A 27,283-nucleotide genomic window follows, 5' to 3' on the forward strand; every position below is an offset into this window, starting at 1 on the left:
GGCTGGGGGTGGGGCTGGAGCTGCACAGTGAGCCAGCAGTCACACTAAGTCTCGGATAGAATGGCTGATGCCTCTTTTGCAAAAATCACAAAGACTGAAAATGGGGCTGGTCTCTAGAGTTCCAAAACTGGAACACCTGAGCTCAATGGTGGGAGGCCACAGATGTCCTTCTAGGAACAGCCCTAGACAGTGCTTCGGGACGGAAAGGAGACCTGTCTCTCTCAGTAGAGACAAACCCAGCATGTCTCTGTCCTATCGCCAGTAGCTGCCACCTAGTAAATGCAGCTCTAGGTTGAGAAAAATCTGGGACTCGTCTGGGACCAGATTGTCTCTGACTCTATCCAGCAAGAGGGCTTTTCCCCTATGGTACCCTCAGATGCCCCTCCCCAAAGGCTTGGCAGCTGGACAGGAGGCAGCTTGTAGATTACCTGCACCCTCACATCTCAGTAGACTTCTTTATAACTTTGTGGGGGAAATTCCCTGGGGGTGTAGCCTGGGACACTATCTCATGAGTCCTGGTTTGCTGCAAGGCCACACAGAGGAAGGCAACAGAGCATGTCAGCCTCTCTCAGCTGAGGCACATGTGAGTTAAAGTACCATCAGTGTCTGTGTGTATGGAAGATGCATTTACTATGTGCTTGTGTATAGACACATACATGCATATGTCTTGCACACAGGCACATATATGCTTATATGTGCATATACATGTTTGTACACAGATGCATACATGTATGTGCATTGTGTGCATGGATACACATGTGTCGCACATATGTGCATGCATGCGTGTGTAGGCATGTATGTGTTTATAAATGTGTGTATGCATGCGTGTAGGTTTCCCCTAATGGGAAGGGACCCCACAGTGAGAATCTAGGTTCCAGCCACGGAGCTTGGTGTACACAGATGGCCAGCGTGTCTCTCACCTGCTCTAGCACCCTCTCCCTCCCTAATGGATTCCACTTTACTGCTCTCAAGGGAAGGGGGCACAACACCTCTGAGATGCTACATTTTTGGTCCCTTTGCTCATAGCGCTCAACTGTAACATGACCAGTTTCAGACCTGAGTGTAATGGGGCAGCCACAGGCAGGCTGCAATTGTGCAAAGCAGGGCTCCCAGCCTGATGCAGTACAAAGCAAGAGGGCAGCCACACCCACAGAGTTCTGCCAGGCCACTCTGGCTGCAGAGCCACAGGGTTAACAGGAAGCAGGATGGGAGTTAGGAAGCAGGTTGGCAGGACTCTGGCTCCAGGGTCTTCCAGGACCAGCCTTCTTGCCTCCCCAAGGCATTGATACATCTCCAATCCCAGTGAATCCTGAAGGCCTGCTTTTCCATGCCACCACCCCTCTTCCATCCCAGAAAAAGACTCATCATGACAACCAAGTAAATGACTACATAGAATGTTCTTGTACACGGTGGGGAGATGTGTACAAGATGGGATGCGCACAGGAAGTGAAGGTGCCGATGGCGGCAGTCGCAAGTATGCATGATGCTTCAGTAACCAGGTTGCGGTCAGGCACAGAATGTGTGTGGGAAGTCACAGAAAAAGGCTTGCCCAGGGTCTTTGACCCTATGAGGGACAAGAATCAAAGACATTTGCTCATCAAAGAAGGGGGTGTCTCTAAGAGGACAGTGAAGGACATCAGAGGTCCCAAGGCTTAGCTGCTAGGCTCTGAGCAGCTCAGTTCTGAGAAGTTCTAGGAAACAGGACCACTAGATGGCAGGAACTGGAGTGGCCAAGGGGACTCATGAGCCAGCTTTCAGTGTTTAGAAGACATATGCCGCCACTTCTACTATGGCAAATTAGTGTTGCTCCAGTCTCTTTTTGCATGCCCCCAGGGATGTGAGGATGTGAGGCTCTCAAGTGTCTTGGAGCCACTTCCAGATGGGACAGCACGAGCTGGCTCCTCCCCATCCTGACTGTCCATGCAATTGTCTTGCCATAACCCTTGCTATGTAGCTACTTCCTCCAGTTTGAAGCACTCCCTTTTGGAGGGAGGATCATTAAGACTCAAGACGTCAACAAAATTTACAAGGCACTGCCTGCTTCCCAAGTTACCTAAGCAGTAACAACTGTTTGGGGAGTGGAGACTCTGAGCAGCAGAGCTACCTCCAGATTATGTGTGCTGCGAGTTCCAAGAATACAGCTTTTTTGAGTTCTCGCTCTTGCTGAAACAGGCTTCCAGCGATATGACTGCATCTGTGTCACCCATGTTCCTGAAAGTAGCCCCAACAATATCACTTGTTCACTAATCTAGCCTTAGGTAGAAACAGTGCCATATCTGGGATAAATAGTCATGTCAACTCACTAGTCATAGTCACACAACACTTGTGGTGACTGCATAGGGGCCAGAAGAACTAAAGACATTTGGGATGAAGTGGTTGCATGGATCCTGCAGTGGGTGCTGACATGTGCAACTCAGGCTCCATCCTGCTGAGGCCATTGAAAGTGAGGTGATGCAGGCAGGAGTCCTACAGCCGAAACAGTACCTCAGGAAGAGGAGTTCAGACGGTCCATGAAAAATGTCTGTGGATTATGGAAGGCTAGATGACATAGTACCTCCCATCTGTGCCTGATACTGTTCTTTGACGAAGCAACAGACAGAAGTGATGTGGTCTTTTATTACTACGGTGGCCTTTTATGTTTCTCTTTTAGTATACCCCTCGCTGACCAAGACCACTTGATACTTACTTAGAATGGATGATGGTCGGCCTTCAGGAAACCCACCCACCCTCTGTTTAAAAACAAAGTTTCATCATGTAATGCTGACCCCCGAGGAGAGTTTTACAGATTTGTTAAAGTATCTGGAAGAACAGTGATGGAGTTCAAATGAAAACACCTACATGTATTGAAGACACCCGTAGAAGCATAGGGTTGTTGACCAAAAATTACAGAGCCAGGGATGGACTACTTCTCTACAAGTTGTGGGCTGTGGAGGCCCCCAAGGCCTTACAAGCCATAAAGGTTGTTGTCACTGTTGCATACCGGGACTAAATAGCAAGATCCTGTTGCTGAAGCTGTCACACACATTAACACAAGACATGGAAAACAAGGTTGGAACTAAAATAGAAATTCCCTCTTTGCTAGCTAGTGCCAGAAGGTGTTGCTTGGACACTGGTGAAGTGTCACAGTCATCAGCTATGAAAGCCCATGTGTACTACAATACTAACATGCCAAGCAAGATGTGCTTGCTAGTACAACAGTTTCACAACTGTTATGGGGGCAACCATCTGATTTCCTGTTAGATTTGAAGCCTGCTCCATGAGAGGGAACTCACATCTGGCACAGCAAGGAAGAGCAAAAGCCTGTCTGCGGTCCTAGTGTGAAGGCAACTAATGTTGCTTTGTTCACTGGGTGAGATGTGCCTGTCAAATTGCCTTCCAAACATTTGTTTTTACACCCATCAATTACTGCTGCTGTCAGCTTTGATCAGTCAATTTGGTCAGTCCCAGAGGAAAACTAAATTTTTTCCAGTGAGGAGTGTGTAACAGAGACCTATAATCCACTAACTGCTGAAGTAAATGACTGTTTCTCTGCTACACTCAGCCATAGATGGACTTCTATACTAAGGCTCAGGAATATCCAAAAATAAAGTGGGGGGGGGGTTGGAAAGAATGTAAGAGCCTGAGAAAGGAATACTATGTGGCTGCATCTTCCAAACTGAAACAGGCCTTCAAAGAGGGAGACCCATGAAGACACCAGAAGGAAGAAAGGCCCCTTTTCAAGGTCATGTAAGCAGTAACGGTTACTAATTTAACCAATAGAGCTGCTTTCGGAGTGTGTAGCCTGGGCCACAGGCTCCAGGGATGCAGCTTTCAGGGCTGGCCACCCATGCTGCGATGCATTTTTCAATGACACAGCTGCCTTTGAGTTATTCGTGTTTCTGTAAGTAATTCCTCACCCATACACCTGTAAGTAATTCCAACAAGCTCCTCAGTTTGCTAAGACTTGTGAGGAAATGCTTCTTTGGTCTTTCCCTGTCTGAAGTGAAGAGATGTTTATTTATATCTTCCAGGATAAGTAACAAAACTCACCTTCTGTCCCTAGTCAGGCTGGTCTATCTTGTTTTAAGTATTTTTGATTTTATCTCTGTGCATGTGAGTGCTGACATCAACAAAGACAAGATGGTGTGAGACCAGCCTGGAGCTAGATTTACAGGCAGTTGTGAGGTGCCTGACATGGGTACTGGGGGACTGAACTCAGGTCCCCTGCAAGAGCAGCAAATGCTCTTAACCGCTTAGTTATCTCTCCAACCCTTAGTGAGCTTTGCTTTACAGCTCACTCCCACCCCTTACCCCAGTAACCCGGAGCCAAGACAGGCTCATTGAACTGCAGCGTTGTGCTTCTCACAGGTAGTCCATCCCCATGGATGTCCTGACACCTGCCCCTGCTCCAAGCAGTTGTGTCTTCTGTGCTTGGTGTGGACCCCTCACCTACTCCTGCTGCCACCTGCACAAAGCCTCCATGACCACTGCTAGTCAAGCTGATGTAGGCCCTGCTATGTCTTTTCTTCAAAGACAATGTTGAGTAGGACTGTGGGACCCTCATTATCCAAGGCAGCTTCAGTTCTCACCCTGGGTTCATGGCCTTCCCGCACTCACAGTGCACACATGACCGGACCTTGCAGCTGCCTCCTCTGACCTCCTGTACAGCCTCCCCGGTTTTCAGACTCCATCATTTCCCACCCTGAGATGCTAAGTCCCCTCCTCTTAGAGGCACCTCCTGGTTGGCAGGGATGATAGTTTCAGTTCCATTGGGCTCTTTCCAGACCAGTGGAGATTCCCTCCTGGGGCTTAAAACTCGTGAGTCACTGAGATGGCACAGATAGACACAGAACCTACCTTCCACAGCAGCCACAATCTGTTCCCGGTGATGCTGGTCCCGGGCACGCAGTGCAGGGCTCTGCATGTACAATTCACCACCACCACGTGTTGAGCCCAACCGGTTCACCAACTGCCAAAAGGACAGCAGAGGCCCATAAAAACCCAGGCTCCTCAAGGGATCTGGACGCTCTCGCTAGAACTACTCTGATGGTCTGGAGAGCATGGACCACTACCGTCAGTATGTTTTGCATAAAGGAAAGCCCAATCATGGGCACCCTAGAGACCCATAATGTGGAGACTGCTCTCTTTCTCCCCTGGCCAGGATGTGGCTGTTAACTAGAGGTGGGGTGTGGGGGATGAGCCCTTGAATGAGAATACTAGGAACCTGAAACTGGAATTAACTTTAGTTTATTTAAGTCATTATATGGTTCCTGGCATCTGTACTAATCCAGAGTTAAGTACCCTTGCTTCCAGGAAGTCTTATGGGAGGCAAGTGCTCTACAGTCACAGTTGAAGCCATGTAGAGTAGGCTAGCTTTCAGACAAGAGCTCTAGTAAGAGCTGGACACAGGCCACTGGACCCAGACTGGTCTCCACCTCAGATCTAAGGACAAAGAGCACAGAGATGGAGGCTAGCTTTGCATGGGCAAGGCTGCAGCCTGCAAGTGCAATGCCAGACTCAGTGGGTAAATGGCACTACATTTTTACATTAGTGAGTGACAGCTGAAGTCAGCACCAGGTACTCTTCAAACAGGCAAAGCATCATGTTAAAATGGTGGAGACAATGGCAAGGAGACAAGATAACAGGGCCCAGCGTAATGTGAAAGGATAGGCTACAAGGCAGAGGATGGTGGGTGACAGCAGCCTGATGTCCTCTGGCCAGCCTATACAGTAGAACCTGGATTCAATCAGACCACAGAGGATGGCACTGTCCTTCACACATATGCCTCACCTCACACTCATAGTGTCCCAGGTCCTCCTTGCTGGCTGCCCGGATCACCAACACCAGCACACCACTGCGGGGCTCATTCAGCATCCGGTACTTGTTGCCCAGGGTTAACAGGGCACCATCCTTGTACCACCTGGAACCATCCATGAGGTCCTGTGAGCCAGTGCCCTGCCAGGGCCATCTTCATGGTACCCTCAAGATGCTCACAGAACCTCCAGACAGAGCTACTCGTGCTTAAAACCCCTTTTAGGCTGCCCCAGACCCAGTGTCCCTAGTAAGGTCCCTTCCTAGAAGCCACAGTCCAGCCATGTCTTCCCAGCCACAGAGGGTCCTATGTCCAGCAGGAGTCACAACCCCATAATAACCACTTTCCAGGGATTGGTGGTCATGTGCAACCTCCCTGGCCTAGGAGATCATGTGGTCCAGCCCTGCCACCCCTGCAGGAGCTGCATTCTCCAACCCCTGCAGCCCAGGCCTCACCTGATCTGAGGGTATGGGGCGCCTTCCACAGTGCAGGTGATCTGTGCATCCTCTCCCTCCACAAAGGGGGTGGCCCGGACCTTGTTGACAAATCGTGGGGGAACTGTGGGCCGAGACAGGCAAGGGCAGGAAAGAGAAGGGTGTCTGTGATGGAACTGAGTGAGTGCTGGGGTGGGGACTGTGGTATCCTCACCTCCAGCAGTGACTTTCCTCTGGGAGTTTCTGGGAGGCCCCAAGTCACTGGGCCTCTTCTACCCTCAGGCTCATCCCACACACCAGCCCTCCCACAGCCTGTATTCTGGGCAGAGTCCACATCATTGACAGTGGACTGCTGGGATGTCTATCACACCAGGAAACCCACTCTGCTCACCTTGTACTAAAATCTTCCCCAAGGTACTGGCATTGCCAGCAGCACTGGCCGCAAAACACATGTACTGGCCAGAGTCTATACCAGTCAGGTTGTCCAAGATGAGGGTACAGGAGCCATCAGGGTCTTCAATGAGGATGTGGTGTGGGTCCACCTCCACCGGCTTCCCATCTGGAAAGCAGGGACAGGCTTTCATGGACTAAGGTCCCAAAGGGAGAATAAGAGGCTGGGTGCAATCAGTCTCTCTCTCGCTCTCTCTCTCTCTTTCTCTCTCTCTCTCTCTCTCTGCCTCTGTCTCCCTCCCTCTCTGAGTGTCTCTCCACAAGGGTCCTGACTCAACGTCAACGTTCTAGAAACAGAGGGTCATAGAAGGGTCTGAACTGTAAGAGACACTCAATAACCACAGCTGGCTCTTTGTCACTCCATTTCTTCAATGACTGCATTTCTTCTGGGTATCTTACTTGGCAACAAAGCATACTTGATGTGAACTCCTCTTCCCTCAATTGCCTCCACCCTGAAAACCTAGAGCCTAAACAAGCCATTCCCTAATTGCCCTTCCTCCTCCTCCCACATCTGACCCTGTCCTACAGCCAGTCCACCCCTGTAGCAAGACGAGCACCCAGTTTCCCCTAAGCAAGTGGAGACCACTCCCAGAAGACAGCTCAGCCCTCAGTATCAGACCTGACCAGAAGGTCCCACTCCCAGGCCACACCCTTGTGCCTTTCCTCTCAAAGTTAAAGTTCCAGTTCCCTCAGCCATGAGCACCCAGAGCCTCCCCTCTCCATTTAGGGAAAACATGCCTCCTGCAGGGCTGTACCTACTCATCCTAAAGATGGAACGCTTGAGCCATCTTCTGCGCATGAATACACCAGACACCTATCTTTTAAATCATCACATTTGTAAAACATACTCGAAGACTGGAAATAAACCCTGGAATAATAGCGAACGCAATGCTTGGCTCATGGTAAAAGATTCAAAGATTAGGCTGGGCATGGTGGCATGTGCCTTTAATCCCAACACTTGAGAGGCAGAGGCAGAAGTAGAGGCAGAGGCAGAGGCAGGTGCATCTTTGTGAGTTCTAGGCCAGTCTTGTCTAGAAAGCAATTTGCAGGATATCCAGGGCTTTTCCACACACACACACACACACACACACACACACACACACACACACACACACACGAGCATCCACCTAAACATCTCAAGCAAGCCTGCTTCTTTCCTAAGAGAAACATGGGGAGGGGCAGGTACTTTGCCATAAAGAGTCCACAGCCTGCCGGGAGGTGGTGGCACACACCTTTAATTCTAGCACTCACGAGGCAGAGACAGGCAGATCTCTGTGAGTTCAAGACCAGCCTGTTCTACCAAGCGAGTTCCAGGACAGGAACCAAAGCTACATAGAGAAACCCTGTCTCGAAAAACAAAAACAAAAAACCCACAGCCCTTAATAGTTAAAAACAAGTAAAACTAAACACATTCACATTATCACAATAATTCTGGCTGTGTCTCCCTGAACCCAGAGGGACTAGAATACATTATATGCAGCATGTGGGGACCCCGAGAAAGAATGTCAGCTTCCCAACTCTGCCGGACACAGATGTCACATCTCAGTCCCACCCAATCTGACATTGGGAAGCACCCTTCAGGTGCCAAGGCCTTGCCTTCTACCTCTGAGTGCTCAGTATGTTTGTGTCTCTCCCCTATGGACATGCTGTAGACTCCATGTAGAAAAACAACAGCAGAGGAAGTAACTGCTACCCAGCCCAGCCTCTTTGTCTCTTCCCAGATTGGCTGACAGAGACAGCATAGAACCCAGGAGGGAAAAGAGTCCAAGGACTCATGGAGGTCAAGTCATACTCGGTGACCTTCAATGGTGGCAGAGAGCTAGCTACAGGAGATGACTGGCACAGTAAGACCAGGCACTGCCCGTGTAGCTCCAGCTGGTGTAGACATCCTCGGTGAGACTAGCAGCTTCTGATGCCCCATCTTAGGGACACCAGATGTGGCTCCTCTTTTGTCTTGGAGAATAACAACCAAAACCCTTTTGAGTTCACAGGACAAGGTCTGTAACATACATCCACAGCACCTCCCAAGTCTGGACTCAGCATTCCGACCTTCAAGGTCCCTTGACAGTCCATTTCTGCGGAACCAGTGCTCTTCTGGCTGGTAAGTTAGAAACATCCACTTCAGATGCCCAGGCTTGAGTGTTGTACTTCACCAGCAGGGCTGGCTGAGAAACCCAAGATTCAGGGTTCTGTCCCCAGTGTGGGGTGCCTCGGAACGATATTAGCATTTTACAACCAATCTTTTGAGTCCTCCATGGGAGAATGCCTTCTAGGACTCTTGGACCCTGGGGACAGTGTGTGTCCCACCCTTGTCTTCTCCTTGGTCTCAGTCGGTTTGGGGTTAGCCTGAGGGCTTCCCAGAGTGCTGCAGCTTAGAGTGGACCTTCTGGACTCCCCCATGGGGGTGGGGGACTCCCTTGAGCAATGCTCTGGTTTCATTGTGGGTCCCTGAAGGTTGATCTCCAATGTTGACATTGAGGAGGTAGAACCTTTTTAGTGGAGGGCTCTGGGTGAAGTGGATCCAGCCACAGAGGGCAGTGCCTTGAGCAGGGATCGATGCTGATCTCTAAGTGTAACTCAGTTTTTCAAGAGTTATTCAGAGAGCAGGCCCAGCTGGAGTCCCTTTTCTTTCCTGTCTACCATGATTGCTCCCTTCATCTAACGCATATTCCCACCATGATGCCCGCTGCCACACTGTATTGCCACCAGCCAACAGGAGCCTCACCAGGTGACACTATGCTTTTAGGTCTTTCAGCCTCCAGATCCTAATGTCAAAAGAGATCTCTTTAGTTTATAAAGAATACAGACTTTGTTGCTTTGTTACAGCAACAGGAAACACAGATATCCAGTTCAGTGATGTCCTATGTGTCCATTCTATGATGAGCCAGTTTGAACGATGTGACAAGCATGACAAGTAGAACTTAGCTAGCCTCACTCACCAAATGGAAAGAGCCAATTTCCCAAATTCACATGAACAAGTGGCTACCCTCCCAGAATGGGGTTCTCTACCCTCTTCATTCTCCTCCCAGTGACAAACTGCTTTGGTTTCCGGAGGGTTCAGATAGGCAGAAATCCACCAGCACTCAGAACTCTGCAGCTGGGCAGAGGTGTCGTCCAGTGAACACAGTTTAAGGCCTATCTTGTAGCGTTGTCCCATGCTCCTCTCCTTAGTGTAGTGAAGCCCATTATATCCTTACTAAGCCAGCAGTTTGTTTTACATGTAAACAACTAGAGTTGCAGGTTAAAGGATTCTCTCTTTGGGGCCACAAGGCATAGATCAAATAAAGATGAACACCTGACAGATTGAGGACACCTTACCCAGACCACCAGGACTCTTGTATGGAACCACTACAATATAATCACCAGCTTGACAGACACAAAGCTATGCTAACACGCTAGACAGAAGGCTATTGAGAGATGCTCTCAAGTCTACAAAGAACATGGCCATATCACATATGGTACCCACACCCCGACCCTGGCAGATGATCCCATGAAACCAGCCATACTGCTTCTAGTCAATGAGTGTGTAGCCTTGTGGCTGACATGAGCCACATGGTGCTATGTGGGCCCCCTGCCATCTGATGGCCGTTCACAATAGCCACTCCAGGATCTGAATATCCCTCAGGCCCTCTGGTTCATGTACCTCAGGAAGGTTTTTGAGGTAACTGAAAGTGGCTTCCCCCCTCCCAAAAAAAGACTGTCTCTTCTCCTACAGGTCCTTACTGGGATAATAGAAGAAAGGACAGGGGCTGGCCACAAGGCTTCACTTTCCTGCTAACAAGCCAGCCAAGAGAGATGGGGCACCAGGGGTTCAAACTGACCTCTGGATTGTTTTTATGAAAAGGTGCTTGTCTTCCTACACTTGACCTCTGGATGTAAAGGAGCAGGCTCTGTGCAGCTAGAGGGAGGCGGCTGTGAAGGAACCCTCCAGCCCCAGGACCAGTGGTCACAAGTGATAGAGCCAAGAGATGACACCCAGGGCAGCTCTCTCAGGAGCTGGCATGAGTTCCTCTATTCTCACCACCCAGTGAGAACTAGGCATGATTTAGGATGCTATTGTCCGATGTATCACAGGAGCAAAAATGTCTTTGTCCTAGACCCAGGGACTTACGTCTCTGTGTGCCTACATCTGTGTATGTGTGGCATGTCTGTGTACATATATATTTGCAGTATTTATGTATGTGTGCATGTGTAAATGTGTGGAGCATCTGTGCATATGTATTAGTGAGTCTCTATGCCTGTGACTGTAGTGTATTTGTTTGCACATGTACTGTCTGTGTATATAGCTGTGTAGCATACATATAAATGTATGTTTGTATCTGTGTGCATGTGTACACATGCTAGTGTATATCCATGCATGTATGTGTGTCTAGTGTGTACTTTTGCATTATATTCATGCATGTGGCATGTTTCAGTATACACTGGTATAATATTCAAGTTACATATGTATGCCACATATATACACACAAGTATGTTCAGTGTGTATATTATCTGTGATGGTGCAGTCCACAGGTAGGTGTGTGGGCACAGAGGAACATTTCAATCTTGGGACTGGAACTAGGTGAGGGTCACTGTCAAGCTGGTTATCTGCTCTCATCCTTGCTGAGCCCCCTCCCCCAATTCTCTCTCTCTCTCTTTCTCTCCCACTGCTCCTCAGACCTTTAGACTCTGGAAATCAGAGGACCCACGGGACCACTAATGCCAGTGATGAGTCCATGGTACAAGCTCTAGGCCTCACAGACACCTCATAACAGTGTCTGCTGTGAGCACTCTGGGCTCTGGCAGTGTCAATGTGACTTCAGACTCAGCTTGGCCATGTGAGAAGTCAGGCATGACCACAGACACAGGCCCAGTTAATACCGTGAACTGGGAGGCTCGGGTGAGCTTCCTGGCAAAGTACTCTGGTCCTCTTTGTATCACACACTGATGCTGGGGCACAAGGGAACTGGCCACATGATTCCACTGGAAGGGATAAATAGAAACTTACACATGGATTGCCATGTGTCAGACCCTGCCCAGCTAACTTCAGTCTGACTCCACTGCAGTAAAACACGACCCCGAACAGAACAGCTCTGTGAATTTCAGAGAGTCCATGGAGTGAATGGTTAAACTGGAGGAGGCTCCTGGGACTTTGAGCCTGCAGCTGGTGTCAAGTGAGAGGACTTTGGGGATTCCCAAACTTGGCATCAGAATTGCGGGTGCTCTTGGAGACCTCTGAACGTGGCATCAGAAAACCAGTGCTCTTGAGGACCTTTCAAACCACAGTTGATGTCAGAAATACCGGTTCTAGGAAACCCGTATGTGCAAGTGGTGTCAGTGGTGAGGCTGGTTGGAGACTCTGACCTTTTACGGCTCCTCCCATCACAGCTGAGTGAGGTGTGTGCGTCGTAATCCTCATGCCCAGCACTGTCTGAAGCCCCCTCCATTCTCATAGCTCTGCTTGCTCATGTGACTGTGTGCTTGTTGTGACATGTGATTTGTTGACCAGAACTGTTTCTCAGTGTCATGGTTATTGCTTACCCAGGCCCTCACGTCTGTCTCTCACTCATGCAGAAGTTTTTAGACATGTCGTCTCAGAGGGCTGTCTTGCTTTTTGTCATTATCCCAAGTCACTAGTCCTCTGGGTAGCCACAACACTATTTGGCTTTAGGCTTATTTATTTGTTCATCACCTGTCCCCCACCCTCTATCATCATCCTCTTGACCAGGGGCACCTGTCTCCTGCCTCTCAGGCCTCATGCACCACTGGACAGACCCCATGTTCTCAAGAGGTCCTTCCCTGTTGCAGAGCCAGCATCCCACAGTAAGCCTGGAAACCCTCATCCCTGGTACCTTTATACCAGCTGACAACAGGCTTAGGTGTGCCAGTCACTCGGCATGCCAGCTTGACTGTTTCACCCAGCTCAGCGGTGCAGTCAGCCAATTCTTCTTCAAAGTCAGGGGGGCCTGAGGATACATAGGAGGGCCATCATGTTATGTGGAAAGCAGGTCAGGCCTACAGTCTTATTTGCATATGCCCTGGCAGGCTACCCCACTCAATACTAGCACTCCATGTCCAACAGTGTGGCTGCTACCATCTGGGGTCCCAACCTAGAATCAAAGGTGAGTGGAGACAGTGGGATGCACTGTGGGAAGGGGTGGGAAGCATGGTAAAAAATGAAGAGTTTGGGGAGATTTCTCAGTGGGTAAAAGCATTTGCTATGCAAGAATAAAGACCTGAGTTTAAGTCCCCATCATCCACACGAGGCCATAGCCTCATGTACCTGCATCCCTAGCATTTTGGAAGAAGAGACAGGCAGATCTCTGGATCTCGTTGGCCATCCAACCTCCCCCAAAAAAGTAATCTCCAGGTTCAGTGAGAAACCCTGACTCAAAGAAATAAGGCAGAGAGTGGTTGAGCAGAACACCTGATGTTCTCCTCTGGATCCAGCACATGTACACAGGCCCATATACCAGCACACTTGCATACATACGTGTGTGCACACATGCATACATACATGTGCACACATGTGTATACCACCAAAAGTTAAATTTTTTAAAAGATTTTATTTATTTATTATGTATACAACATTCTGCTTCCATGTACATCTGCACACCAGAAGAGTGCACCAGATCTTATAACAGATGGTTGTGAGCCACCATGTGGTTGCTGGGAATTGAATTCAGGACCTCTAGAAGAGCAGCTGGTGCTCTTAACTGCTGAGCCATCTTTCCAGCCCCAAAGTTAAATATTTTTGAGACGGGGTTTCTCTGTGTAACAGTTCTGGCTGTCCTGGAACTCACTCTGTAGACTAGGCTAGCCGTGAATGCACAGAGATCTACCTGCTTCTGCCTCCAGAGTGCTGAGATTAAAGGTGTGTGCCACAACCACTCAGCTAATTAGCTAATTTTTAAAAAAACATATGATTTGAATGATTCTGTTCTGGCTGAGGAAGCTGGTCCAGGGTACAAGATTGCCCCACATCTTGCAGAATCCAGATGGATGTCCTGAACTTGAGGTCTCTGTGTGGGAACTTCCTACCATGTCCCCCAAGTGTCCTCTCCCTGGTCAGGAGTACCCTGATAGTCCACCTGGATTTCCCTGTGAGGGTACATTTATTATACCCCTCCCAGAGCTGAAAGAGGAGAGAGTGGAGCCCTCTGTTCCCCAGTGCACCCCCTCACACCCAGTAGGCAAGGGCCAAGGCAGTGCCACCCACCTACCTGAGACTCAGGGTCCCAACAGCCTGGGTGCAGCCCAGCTGGACAACTAGGGTAAAGGATCATGTCACCATCCTATCTTGACCACTATGACCCACAAAAGGACACTCACGCCACACAGGCTGGGCCAGGCGCTGCTGGATGTCACAGATCTCCTTCACCCAGGAGTTTTTGATGATGACTGTCCGTGCCTGGAGCAGGTACTTGCGCACAGAGTCCTCCCGCTCATGCCACACCTCAAAGGCACGGTCATCCCCCTCTACCTGGTCATTCAGGTCGATGCTACTCAGCTGTGGGAAGAGGATGTCAGTAGGGAGGACATCACCACCCTCAGACGATGTGGGGTCCAGGAGGGGCACACTTAGGGTACCCTGGAAAAGTGGCCAAGGGACTGGCCACCGGCATCCGCTCTAAAGTCTGAGAGGCAAACAGTCCTCCACCCGCTACATGTTCACTTGCCCCACAGAGCCCTCGGCAGCCCCTCCTGCACACACAGACCTTCATCATGTTCCGGAACACATAGCTGAAGGTGTCAGTTCGAGAGTCTCTCCGGGGCTTGCAGATCACCAGATGATTTCGGAAGAGGAAGACATGCCGGTTGTGGCCCTTCCAAGGCATCCGGGCCCCTGGTGCCCCCTCCCACACTATGAAGTGGCCCTGGAGGTGTGAATGGGCTCTGGTTAACCAAGCTTCCCCTGTGGATGCAGCCCTGTGGATAGCCATGTATCCAGTTCCTCACCAAAGTCATGCAGCCACTTCCAAAAGCCTCCTACAGTGCCCCACCCTCAGTACCCCACAGCCCCACCTGGCGGATGGGTTCTCCCAGAGCCTCCAGGGTTCCTGGGTAGTTCTCCATGAGTGACACATGCAGCTTGTTCTCGGCACGCTGAGGCAGGGCAGACACCACAGCATAGGCCTGCTCCAGCAGCGCGCAGTTCTGCCGGTTGCGAGCCTTGTTGCGGATTAGCTCCTGGGGTGAGGACCAAGAGTCACGGATCCAGGATGCTCTGAACCCAGGAATCCCCCACCCCCAGCAGGTGCAGGCTGCACAGATGAGGCTAGAGCATGTCACCTTCAGCAAGGCTTGGTATTTCTGCACCCGCTCCACTGGCTGCTCCAGGTAGTGCTGAAGCGGAGGTGGGGGTGGCTGCGTGGGGTCCTTGGCTGAGAGTGTCTCTTCTGTATATTTCTGTAGGAACCACAAAGGTGGTTTTGTGCATGAATGCATGGTCCCTTGGTGGCTAGAGTCACCCTGAGCTGGAGACTAGGCTCCAGGGGTGTCACAGGCACATTCCTGAACCACCTGGGCATGGCTATGTCCCCTGAGAGTTAGAGGATGATACCAAGGGTGTTGACACATATGGCCCTGCACAAGGGACACTGGATTACCATCTCATTGGTGGTGGCATAGGGCTTGGGCGGCTTAAATAACAGCTGAGGAGTATAGAGCTATGGGTACACCTACTGCATTTCCCACGAAGCCAGGGCCCAGGCAGGTGGTGGGCATGCAGTGTGATGTAGGTTGAGGAAGATGAACTTGGGCTGGCCATGTGGACCAATGGAGCTACACCTCAGAAGGCATTTGGATAAGAACTAGGTCTAGGAGCAAGCAGGGTCAGTGAGCTTGTGACAGACAAGAAGTACCTTGTAGAACTCCTGGACCGGGGTGCTGACAACCACCGACTCGGCTTGCACGCGGCCCACCAGGAACTCAAGGTACTTCTCAAAGGCCTCCTGGTTCTTGATGAAGCACATGGCCACATCATCATCGGTGTCACAGGACTGCAGCTCCTTCAAGAAGCTGCCACAAGGGGGACAGTGTCAGCACCTCCCCCCACCAACCAGCTCCAGACCTCCTCTAGAAGAAGGCCAGGATCTAATCAGGACCTGAGCCCTGTGAGAGAAGGCATGCTGAGTTACATGTGTAAGAAGTGCATGGTTGTGTGCCCATCTGCCCGTGCACAAGTATGACATATATTGTGCGTGCACATGTATAAGAACATTCATATGTGGGTGCATACGTATGTAAATTTTCTGAAAGCATGCATGCATATACACATAAACACGCACAGATGTGAACATATACATGTTGCACATGCGGGTATATGTGCAATGTAGTGTGCCCATTTGTGGTGCGCACCCTCTTGGTACAGGTATGCTCATGTGTACTTGTATGCCTTGTATGACAGTACACATGTATAGAAACCTGCATGCTAGCATGTATGTTGTGGAGTGTATATACATGTACAAAATGTGAAATGTTATGTACATCCATGAGCATGGATGCAAGCATGAGTGTGCACGTGTGTGCAAATATGCCCATAGCCATCAAGCACATGGGCATGCAAAGTGTGGCGGCTATGCATACGCACATGTATGCACATGGGAGTCCACACGCATGTGGCTGTGCACACACTACTCAGAGGCAGGCATACTGCAGGCTTTACCCCGCATAAGCCAGATACACAGTAAGGGAAAGTCTGCCTTGTGACGCACTTGCACAGGTTCTCCCCCTCCTCAGTTCCTGCCCACCCGCCATGAGGCCTGGCCTGCGAGTAGGGGCTGCGTGCTCATATACACGTGTGCATGCATGCAGTCCCACCCTCCCACCTGCTGTGGAAATGGCTGATGTCCTGCACGTTACGAAAGATGACTGTCTTCTGGCTGGCCACAGCTGTAGGCACACGGGGAGATCGGTCCAGGTGTTTCATGTGGTGGCTCTCCAAGAACTGCAGCTCACCCACAAAAGCCTGCTCTGAACTCAGCAACTCCTGGATGACAGAGCTGGCAGGAAGAGAAGCCGTTAGAGGACACTCAGGGGCTCCAGTGGCCACAGGCTCCTGTCCCTTTCAAGGCCCTGTGAGCAGCATTGTCACAGGGAATGTTTACTCTCCTGTATCCCCAGTTCCCCCAGCTGCTAAATTAGGACACTTCTTGCTACCCGAATCCCACTGTCAGCTTTCAGAGAGGGGATGAGGGGTACCTGGGAAGAACCACTCCTCCATATGGCTGCTCTACCACGCCACGCCTCACCCAACCCGGCCAATGGCAGTAACCAGGCATAACCCATGAGAGGAAAGCTGCAGGAATCAGTGTTAAACTGGTGCCCACTCTGTTCTCTACCTCCACCCACCCCTGATACAGAGGAGGCATCCACAGTTCCCCATAAAAGCAGCAGGTCAGGCTCCATTTGGACCCTAAAAGAGGACAGGCAACCGGTCTCCATGAGCAGTGGACCAGCCAGGGAAAAGCTCTACCAGAAACTCACCTCAGCCTCATTCTATACTCATCCTCAGACACAGCCTCCCCAGGGAACTCAGGGGCCTCAGTGGGCCCCCACTCAGGAGACAGCTGGTGAGAAACAGGTGTCAATCAGAGGTGGGCTGAGTCCTGGCTCTGCCCCTGTGGAGGCTCAGGGCTCCTAGCCTCCAAATGGAAACAACTGTGCCAGAGTCCTCTGGGCTGGTGACCTGAAGACCCTCTCCTGAGTCCCCCAGTCAAGTACCTTGAGCCTCTTGTCCAGATAGGCAGGCGACACCCAGCCCTGCCTGGAAGGGCTGGATTTGGTGGGCTTGGTACGTACAAGCCAGCGCAGGGGATGGGCTGAATCAAGGACCTCCACATACTGGCCTTCTCTCAGAATGATAGCATCCTGCTCAGCCCCCAGGGGCAGATAGTCAGCTGTGACCACATAGATGTCAAAGATCTGATTGGGCAAGGAGAGGAAATGAGTTGGGGGGGGGGAAGGAGCTGCCCTGACAGGGCTCCTGGCAGCCACCAGAGAAGAGATGATGAGAAGCCCCCCAAAGCCCGGTGGAAGAGGCTGAATTAGGAAATCCAAGAAGATATCAGCCAAGCCTGTCAAGTCCCAGAATGCAGGACATGAGTCATGGGGACATTTAGGGTAGATATTGGCTCCCAATACCACACAAATGGCAGGAGAGTGGATATTCTCCCAAAAGAAAGCACTACACCCTCAGGGCCTCTAATCGGGGCTGTCTATATTACGTGTTCACTTCTTGTCACTTGTCACTGCTGCCTGGGACCTAACAGGGTGCCTGCTACACCAGAGGGAGAGGGGGATGGGAGAAGGAAAGGAAGAAGGAATAAGGGTGGGGTGAAATGAGCATGGAGTACTCAGAAGAAGCAATCTCCATGGATCCTGGGGAATGGACCTAGTTCCTCACCAGTTCCTGCCTGCAGTATGTCTTAGGAGCAGATGGCAGATACTTCAGCCCTGATGGCCTGTGGTGCACTCTTTCCAAGATCTTCCTGAGATTCTGCCACTGTACCTCTCATTCCTATATCTTCTCTCTGAGGGCCCCCTGCTCAGAATGTTCCCCAAGGGTCTAGACCCACCTACCTCACCACGGGAGTCCCCATCCTCTGACTCTGAAGAGGATTCATGAACACTGGAGGAAGGGCGAGACCGGCCATGCCGAGGCGACGCAGATGGCGTCTTGGACTCCTCATCACTGTCACCTCCAGGCACCTGGAGCTTGGCTGGATGGACACAAGGGTTGTGATGCCCCCCCAGTAGCCAGATGGTTTCTAGATCATGGAGGCAGGAGAGCTCTGCCACTGCAAAAGAGCACTTGGCCCCACCACCCCCATGGGACACACACTAGCACCTCACCCTGTGAGATCTTGGCTGATACCATCTCGGTGATCTGTGAGGTGAGTTTCTGCAGGAACTCTTCTGTGCCCACCTCAGCGAGGGACAGATGACCATGGGCCTCTTCAGCCACTAGGGACTCCCCTGGGGTGGCAAAAGCGACCCTCAACCAACCATCCTCCCCCAGGTATCCCCTGAGTACATCCTACACTCCAGGCTCATTTTTAGCCCCAGGGGATGCCAGGCACACGAGACCAGGCTTCCTAATGGTGCTAGGGTCTGACAAGGAGACCCTAGCAGGGGTGCTGAAGTTGGCCATATGAAGTCACAGAAGGCTTGCTGTGGTCTGAGCCAAGATGTAGCCAATGTGGGTGAGAGCAAGAGGAAACAAGTCCGGACAGAGAGGACACAGTAGATGCAGCTGAGGAACACTAGCTAAGGATCAGTAGGGTACCCACTGGTCAGTCAAGGGACAGCAGCCAATCGGGGAATGGACAGCACAGCCAGGATCCAGACAGTTACTAGGGGGCAGCAGGCACAGTTAAACAGCAGGTAGCTTATTCACAGTGGATACATCGGCAGCAGGTGGCCAGCATGGCTACAGCCTTGAGGTGAAAAGGAGGGAGGGCAAAGCTGCAGAGGGGTCAGCCCTCGGTTATCAGGCTGTGGAGGACCTGGAGTGTGGCTCATGCCACCTCTGCTCTTGTTGCCTGGCTTGCTGGCCTCCACGGCCCACTGGATGTGAGCTCTGCCACTAGGCTAGGCTTCCCTTGGGATCCCATAGGCTCCCATATCTACAGAGGTCATAAATGGCTCCAACTCTTTAAGCAAAGCTCAGCCGACAGGAGTGTGGAAACCCCTGGCCCAGCACAATTACCAGGTGGCTTCCTTTTCACCTGGCCAGGCTCTGAGTGAAGAGTGCTTAGCAAGCCCACTGTACCTTTCCTTTGCCCAGCAAGACCAGCAAACCCTGCAGATTCCACCATCTGGGCTGAGACAGTTTGGCTTGTCCTGCAGAGACAGGGGCATCCTGAGAGGCCTGAGGCAGGAGCTACTACTACCTTCCACCTTCCACCCTTGGGCAGGGGCTTCTGATGGGAAGAGGGTCTGGAGGCAATGGTCTAGGACACCAGTCATCATCTCCACATCAGAGGCATCCTGGGAAACCCCCATTCTATACTGGGGAAACAGAGGCATGGAAGGGAAAAGGGCAGGCCCAAGTACACAGCCTGTGCAAGCCAGAACTGGTCTATCTGCAGGCTAGGGTGGTCTCCACCAGCAGCATGGTTGTCCTGTTCCCTGTTCCCAGACCTATTGTGTGATCTTGGCCCTGGGGCCTTTGGATAGCATCCACTCACCCTTGCAAGAAGGAAGAAATGAGGGCCTCCTTCACGCTCTCCTGCTCATCCTCTTTGGCCACTGTCAGGAGAGGGGAGGACCACTGGCATGAACTCCTGGGCCCTGAAGCTTTGGGTTCAGATGTGCTTAGGACATCTGAGCTGCCCCGGGAACCTGGACTCTGCTCTTTGAGCTCTGAGCAGGGACTGTTCTGAAATGGTACTACCCTCCTCCTGACAATGGTCATCTCAATGGTAACCAAGAACATGAGTTTACCCTGGGTGTCAGCCCACAGGTTGTTGAGCAAGACTCTGGAGCAGAGAGCTCAGTTCACCTTAGAGACCACCCCACCCCTACATACAGAGCAGGGTGAGTCTGGACCTGAGAGATTGTGAAGCCCCACACAAAACTCCCCTGCACCCATGAGGCCTGGCATGCTCGGGAGATGTCCTGATACTGTGGGGATGAGGAACACAAATGCTGATGGTCAGTATGCCCCGCCCCTCAGGAAGTCCCTGAGTCTGTGCACTGTCCAGCTCTGGTGCCCCTCCCACTCACATGTACCTGCCTACCCCCTGACCCTTCACTCACAGCCTGAGACGTGCAGGCTGGCAGAGCAGAGAGCCTGCCCAGCAGCATTGGTAGTGATGCATGTGTAGGTGCCTTGGTGCTGTCGGCCCACATCCAGCAGGACCAGGCTATGCTGCTTGGCAGAGCTGGCCATGGTGTAGCCAGGGGTATCAGGGCCAATCCACAGCACTCCCTTCTCTGCCTCCTCCTTGAGCCAATGCACAGTGGGGGCTGGGTGTCCTGAGGGACAGAGGGCAGTGAGTCCATCCCTGACAGAGACAGAACCCCACCAGGAACTGGGCCCTCCACAGGGCCCAGCCGAACATTGTGTTCGGCTGTCAACCTCCCTGCGAGAGCTGCCTCACCTTCCACCTTCACTGAAAAGGTGATGCTGGAGCCCTTCTTCACTTTCTTGGGGGTGAACTTCTCCAGAATCCGGGGTGGCACCAGCCGCTCACGCACATCTGGAATGACACAGCCAACGCATAGGGACCCCCTGACATAAAAGAAAAAATCCACCCCAGTGTCCTAATCCAAGAGTATCCCCTGAAACCTATGCCCACTGGCTAATCCACACTTCCATGGCAGCCAGCACCAGGTGCATCCCATTCTGGCTTCCTTTCCATGGTCTACCACACTCTTGTGCCTATCTGGGGCTATCTCACCTGATACTGGCTTCTCTTCTGGTTCACCGGGACCTGAAAACAACAGAGAGAGTCAGACACTCGGTATTCATGGGTGCTATGATCTCTAGCCCCATACATGGTGCTGTGCTGTCCTGGTAGCCCCACTCAGCCAGAGAGCTGTGGAACTCACCACTCAGCATGAGGATGGCCACAGGCCACATAGACTGGTTAGATGACCTATTGCTACCCATTCTTGTAACCCTCAGCCTCCCTAGACCTATGGCCTTGATCTGCAACCAAAGGCATGGGCATTGCACAACCCAGCTCTTTGGGAGCCACATCTCCCAAGCTCTGGCAGAAGAGGCCACAATAAGCACTGGGTTCCTCCTAGCAAGATAGGTTTGGTTCAAGTTTTGGAGTTAACTCTCCAGGTTCAGGAAGAAGGAGCTTCAAGGCCACCATGGTCACGTGTTCCCTACAGGGCTGACTTCTGGCCACCCAAGTCTCTGCTCACCGGAGCAATGACTGCAGTGGAGCCTTGGCCCAGGTCTGATAGGGCTGTGGGTCATCTCTGTCCAGTCCTTCAGGGCACCCACCTTGGACTACCAGCCGGGCTGATGAGTAGGCAGCACCCACGGCATTGCTGATGTAGGCTGCATACTGGCCGCTGTCCTCCAAGGTGACTGAGACAATCTCCAGGGTGTGCAGGGTCTTTTTGTCAGTCATTCGGATGTGGGCAGATGTAGTCAGGGGCTTGCCATCTTTGAACCAGTACAGTTTGGGGGCTGGATAGCCTGGGGACACAATGGCAGGTGGTCAGCCCAAGGCCATCTCCAAGTGATGACAGAAGTCTCAGAGCAGAGGTCCCTCAGAGACCAAAGAATGCTGGCCTCCTTATCCAGAAAGGACACACACGGCCACCCAAAAACTGCTGGCTGGGGCCCCCTCCCAACTGTGACTGGTAGGACTTGGTCTCTGTTCACTGAGGCAGTGCCGCTCCCTCACCTTTAACCTTGAGCTGGAATTTGGCCAGGCGTGTGCCAGGGGCCACTTGGAGGTCTTTCAGCTCCTCCAACACCTGGGGAAGCTGCCCCTCATCTGATTCAGTTCCCTCTTGCTCCCGGCTGTCAGGAAGGACAAACAAGGGAGTGACCATAAAGCAACAAGTAAGAAGGTTCAAAGCAAGAGGGCCATTGGAGTGGCATCAGACATGGAGGGCTCTTGAAGTTTCCTGAACTGAGGGACAGAGGAAGCAGAACCACCAGGGTCTGGTGGAAGTCCCCAAGATTTGGCTTGTCCATCCAAGAACCCTAACCCTCCCCCCAGGCAGCAGGGCATGGTTGCCTCCTCAGAGACCCTGGGAGAGTCAGTCACTGGACCTTTCCATCTCTGAGGGACCCTACCTGGACAGGTATCCCTGGGCGCTGAAGTATGATGAGGTCTCAGTGGCATCTGCTGCGGTGTCATAGTCTGTGCTGGTCACTGGAGAAGAAAGGGTGACTCAGGGACAAAGCCTAAAACTCACTTCACCAGGACCACCATGGCCCTACGAGGCTCTAGCCATGCAGCCTTGAGGGGAACTACCTGCACTCAGTATGGAGAAGGGCAACAGCTTCATGTACCCTCCCTGCCCCAGCCCATGACTGGGCCCACACTTCCAGGCTATAGCTAACTGTGGGCTTCTTTGGTCCAACGAGCTCTATGTGTCACACAATTTGCAGTCTTCATGAATTACAACAGCACAGGCAGGACCTTCCAGTTCCGTCTTACAATACCATGAGGGATTAAAGCGATACTGGCCTCAAAACCAACAGCTGAGGACTTTCTGGCCAGGATGTAGTAAGAAAGACTAGATTTCTCTGCTGTCATGCTGTTACACATTCAATGTTTGTGTTCTACAAATACACATGTTAAAACATTAATCTTAAGCTGGCCAGATGGCTCCACAGGTAAAGGTGCTTGCCACCAAGCCTAGTGACCTGAGTTCAATCCTTGGAACCCACATAGTGGAAGGAGATAACTGACTCACACTAATTGTCCTCTGAATACCATACAAGTGTCATCACACATACACACACACACACACACACACACACACACACACACACACACGCTATAAAAAATAATCAGTGCGGTATTGGTATAAGGAGGTAGAGTCTTTGGGAGGTGGCCAGATCACACCCAGACCACCCTGGAGACACACAGTTCAGTCCAGCACTCACGCTCCACACGAAGCTCAGCCTTGGTGGAGGAAACTCCCACGCTGTTCTCCGCCAGGCATCGGTAAACACCCATATCCGCTGGCACCACAGCCGTGATAATGAGCTGGTGACCACCCTGTTGGTCCTCGTTGATCATGTAGTGGTCATCTTCCTCCAGCAACTTCCCGTCCTTGAACCAGCGCACACTGGGCACAGGCTGGCCTGTTACCACGCAGTTGAAGCTCATGGGGTATCCATCCTGCACTTCTTGGTTCTGCAGCTCAGTCAGGAACACTGGGGCTAACATAGGCAGGTAGAAGGTAGAGAAAGTTAACCCTGGAATGCCCATCATACCCAGATACCACATACAGGCAGGTTGCCACCAGAGGGTGGTATGGCACAGTAGCCTTTCTTATAAGGGGTTTTTCCAAACTCCAAACTAGACACCCTGAGCTTCTCTCCTTCCCTCGTTATCTAAAAATTCTCTCTTGGTTCCCAACAAGGCAGAGGAGTGAAGAACTGGAAAGGGCAGACAGAAAAGAATATACAGGCTGGAAGTTTAAACTCCAGGTACCCCAAACTGGGGAGAAGTCTCAAGACACAGCACTGAGGGTCACTCATCATAACCCAGGAGAGACTCAAGTGCGCAGTGAGGTTGTCTTACTTTCAGTAGCTGACATGGGAACTACCATAAGGAATGGACCTCAGCACGCACTGCTAGTGAAAGATAAAACTGAGTTCACAAAACTGTTTAACCTCAAAGTCGAGGCTTAGCCTTGTCCTCCCCCAATAGGCTGCGGGACAACCAGCCAGAGCTCCTTTTTGGCTCTGCCTCAGCCAGCCTCCATCCTCTTCTCCCTCTATCTTACCTCAGGCCAAGCTCCCCCACCTCCACCCTAGGCCACTGTAGCCCCTGAACTCACCCGAATCTGAAGTCTGCAGGCCAGGTGTCTTCGCTAGTGGCACTGCAGGGGTGGCAGTGGGAGCCACCTTGCCAATGCGCATCTCCACTCCCCGAGGTCCTTGTTCCCCCAGGCTGATCTCCACCCCAATACCCATGGTGGCAAACATGTCACGGAAGCAGGTGACTGCCCGGCGGGCCTCTTCAAGTGCCTCAAAACGGATGCACACAAAGTTTTCATCCTCTCGGTATGTCTGCCAGTCTGCAGGCTCCTCTGGCTCTGCAGGGCCTTCATCAGCACTGAGGAAGAGTTCCTCCTCTGAAAGTTCAGCTGGGCTCTTGGTACGGAAGAGCCGGTGCAGGCGCCGTGCTGCCCGCCGGAAGGCATCATCCAGCTCACCTCCAGAGGAGCTTTCAGCCTCACTCTCTGTTCCACTGACCACCACACAGGCACTGTGGCTTACACGGCCGAACTTGGTGCTCACCTGACAGGTGTAACGGCCAGTGTCAGTAGGGCCCAGGCCAGTGACCAGCAGAGAGCAGGTACCATCCTTGAGCTGGTCTATGTGGTAGTGCCGCCCATCTGTCAACTCTATGCCATCCTTCAGCCAACAGGCCCGAATATCAGCCTTGCTGGCCACCACACACTCCAGCCGCAGCACATCCCCAGTCTGTGCCTCTGTGTCTCCAAATGTCCGGGAGAACACAGGCCCTTCTTGCTGCTTTATCTCCTTCCGCACTTTGTAGCCCTTAAAGGCAGCCTGGATCTTCACAGCTGCCTTGTCCAGGGATGGATCCTTCAAGTCGGCTGCACTCAAGTCTCCCGGCAATGCTTGTTCCGGCTGCTTCTGTGGTGTCACAGAGGTGGCCACCTGGGCCCCATGCTGTGGACACAGGATGTGAGGTCAGAGCAAGGCTGGGAAAATAAGACAATAACACTCCAGGCTCAGTACTACTCCAGCACTCCATCTGCCTCCAGGTTAGTGGCTGCCCAAGTGCTTGCTGGAGCCCTGCTATTCTTGTTCCCTAAAATAAATGCTTGTCCTAAAAATCGCAATATGCAATGACCCAGGTGGGGACCAACAACATTTTGGGGAACACCAGAAAGGCCAGACCCATCTCTTCAGGACAACGTTGTAACTATTTAGTAGGTAAGTGGGGAGGTGTATGGAAAATGCAAGAAAAAATAAGCAGGCAGGTGGTTGTGATGTTGAGTGGGTAGCAGAAGGGTGGATGGAGGGAGGGATAGCTGGGTAGAGGGGTGGGTACATAAGTCAGCAGAAAAACAAATGGACAGGTGAGCAAACGCAGGAATAATGAGCCAGTGAGTGGTGAATGCAGGATAGTGAGTATTGTGAGCGAGGGGGAACAAGTAGACACTGGAGGAATGGACAGTGGATAGATGGGTGACTGGGTAAAAATAAATGGGTAAACTGGAAAGTAGGAGGTATGGATAATAGATTATTGCACAGGTGGGTGGAGATAGGTTGATGGATAAGTGGCCAAAGAGTTCCACAGGTGAGGGAGTGACAGGTGGTGGGCAGATGAGTGGATGAATTACAAATAATGGACAAATAGATGGATGGATAAACAGATGTATAGAAGGATGGCTGGATGGGTGGATAGATGGATATGCAAATGGAAAGGTGGTGAGTAGATAATGAATAGATGGACAGATGGATAGATGCAAGGATCGGTGGAGAATGAATGGAGATGGATCAATGGATGTTAGGATGGTAAGATTATGCACATATGGGTAGATGGTATGGAGATGGATGAATGGATGGATAAGTAATGGGATTAAGGCACAGAAATGAAGATCTGAGACCCCCCCCAGCCCTCCTTTGCATGACAACTAGGAGGTTCACCTTGCTAGCCAGGGGTGAGATCCCAGGACCCCCAGCCTTCTTGAGGTAGGTAACTAGGGAAGGGGTGCCAGCCCGGGACTCATCATCAGAGCTGGTGTGTGAGAGGTCAGCCTCTCCTGTGCGTGCTAGCTCATCGGCGGTAGAGTAGCCCTCAGAGAGGTCGGGAGCTGTCTCTTCTGCCTCCTGCCGCAGATGTTGCACACGGCTGTCTTCCTCAGGCAGTTCACTGATGGAATCCAGTGTGGGCTCCCGACTCATGCGGCGCTTCCGGGCAAGGGCCTCCCAAAGCAGATGCAGGTCACCCTCCTGGGCTGCCTCAGGGGGCAGGCTGGGCTGCGTGGGGACCTCATCCCCAGAGCCTGAGGTCATGATCACTGAGAAGGGCGACAGTGGGTCAGTGGGTGAGGTCAGACAAAGCGGCAACTCCACACCTGCCTTTGCTGCTGGATGGGGTATGACCTGGCTGTGGTCTCCTGGACCTCTGCTCTCCATCTTGCACCAGGAACCTTTATCTGTTCCGAGTTGCTCCAAGCCTGAGCTTCCCACCCTCATTCTCACTCCCCCTCAGTCTACTTCCTTCAAGGAGCACACAGTAACTCAACTAGAACAGAAAACAGCTCGGCAAATTAAAATCAGGTGTATTTCCACCTGTTCGGCACTGTTGCTGATACAGGAGCCCTGGCTTACAGGGACATTAGCACTGTACAGAGAGGATATGCTTACACTGGGGTAGGCTCAGAATGCAAGCAGAGGAGCTCCCAGTGCAGCCTGTGGCTCAGAATACAGTGGGTGGAGGAAGTACCCAGAACACATAGGGGCTCTGAGCAGGAGGGCTGAGTTAGGGGATGGACTCAGCACAGTTGGGAAGTCTGGAGTATGGGACAAAGGACATGAGACTCAGTGTGAGTAGGACCTCAGGCCCAGGGAAGCAGGAGAGGGCAAGAGTCTGGGGTGCTAAGAGTGCAGAGGGAGCCTCTCCAGGATGGTGCCCAGAGTGGGGTGGGCCACAGTGCAGACCGTATTCAGTGTGGAGGTGCCTTGGAAGCAGAGAGGACTGGGAGGAGGACGTGCACAGACTAAAGCAGCTTCAGAAGAAGTCTCAGAACTTCTGTGGGCAGGGGTCCCAGGACTTAAGAAATCCACCACCAATCCTATTCAGGGACAGGAGGCTGGCCTACGGCACAGTTCATTCACATAAGACCCTCCTCACATGGCCAAGCCTTGGTTTCTCTGCATATCACGTGGAGTCTTGGGAAGGACTCAGCCTTGTATCCACAGCACATCAACCCT

General features: G+C 51.8%; 1 protein-coding gene across 1 annotated transcript in view; it reads right to left on the minus strand.

Moving 5' to 3' along the window:
* The window catches only part of Obscn (obscurin, cytoskeletal calmodulin and titin-interacting RhoGEF), a 138,335-nt gene that overhangs the window by 18,864 nt on the left and 92,188 nt on the right, over positions 1-27,283 (minus strand). The window contains 26 exon segments of the mRNA XM_035448275.1: positions 4,837-4,948; positions 5,770-5,899; positions 6,247-6,349; positions 6,617-6,784; positions 12,507-12,620; positions 13,987-14,164; positions 14,373-14,531; positions 14,680-14,844; positions 14,947-15,063; positions 15,519-15,675; positions 16,485-16,658; positions 17,143-17,225; positions 17,380-17,580; positions 18,238-18,377; positions 18,511-18,633; positions 19,430-19,500; positions 19,848-19,908; positions 20,419-20,637; positions 20,763-20,861; positions 21,063-21,095; positions 21,620-21,817; positions 22,029-22,147; positions 22,427-22,505; positions 23,246-23,524; positions 24,148-25,009; positions 25,994-26,367. Coding sequence (XP_035304166.1) covers positions 4,837-4,948; positions 5,770-5,899; positions 6,247-6,349; positions 6,617-6,784; positions 12,507-12,620; positions 13,987-14,164; positions 14,373-14,531; positions 14,680-14,844; positions 14,947-15,063; positions 15,519-15,675; positions 16,485-16,658; positions 17,143-17,225; positions 17,380-17,580; positions 18,238-18,377; positions 18,511-18,633; positions 19,430-19,500; positions 19,848-19,908; positions 20,419-20,637; positions 20,763-20,861; positions 21,063-21,095; positions 21,620-21,817; positions 22,029-22,147; positions 22,427-22,505; positions 23,246-23,524; positions 24,148-25,009; positions 25,994-26,367 — 4,518 coding nt within the window.

Source organism: Cricetulus griseus, chromosome 7 (assembly GCF_003668045.3).
Source record: "Cricetulus griseus strain 17A/GY chromosome 7, alternate assembly CriGri-PICRH-1.0, whole genome shotgun sequence".
NCBI lineage: Eukaryota > Metazoa > Chordata > Mammalia > Rodentia > Cricetidae > Cricetulus > Cricetulus griseus.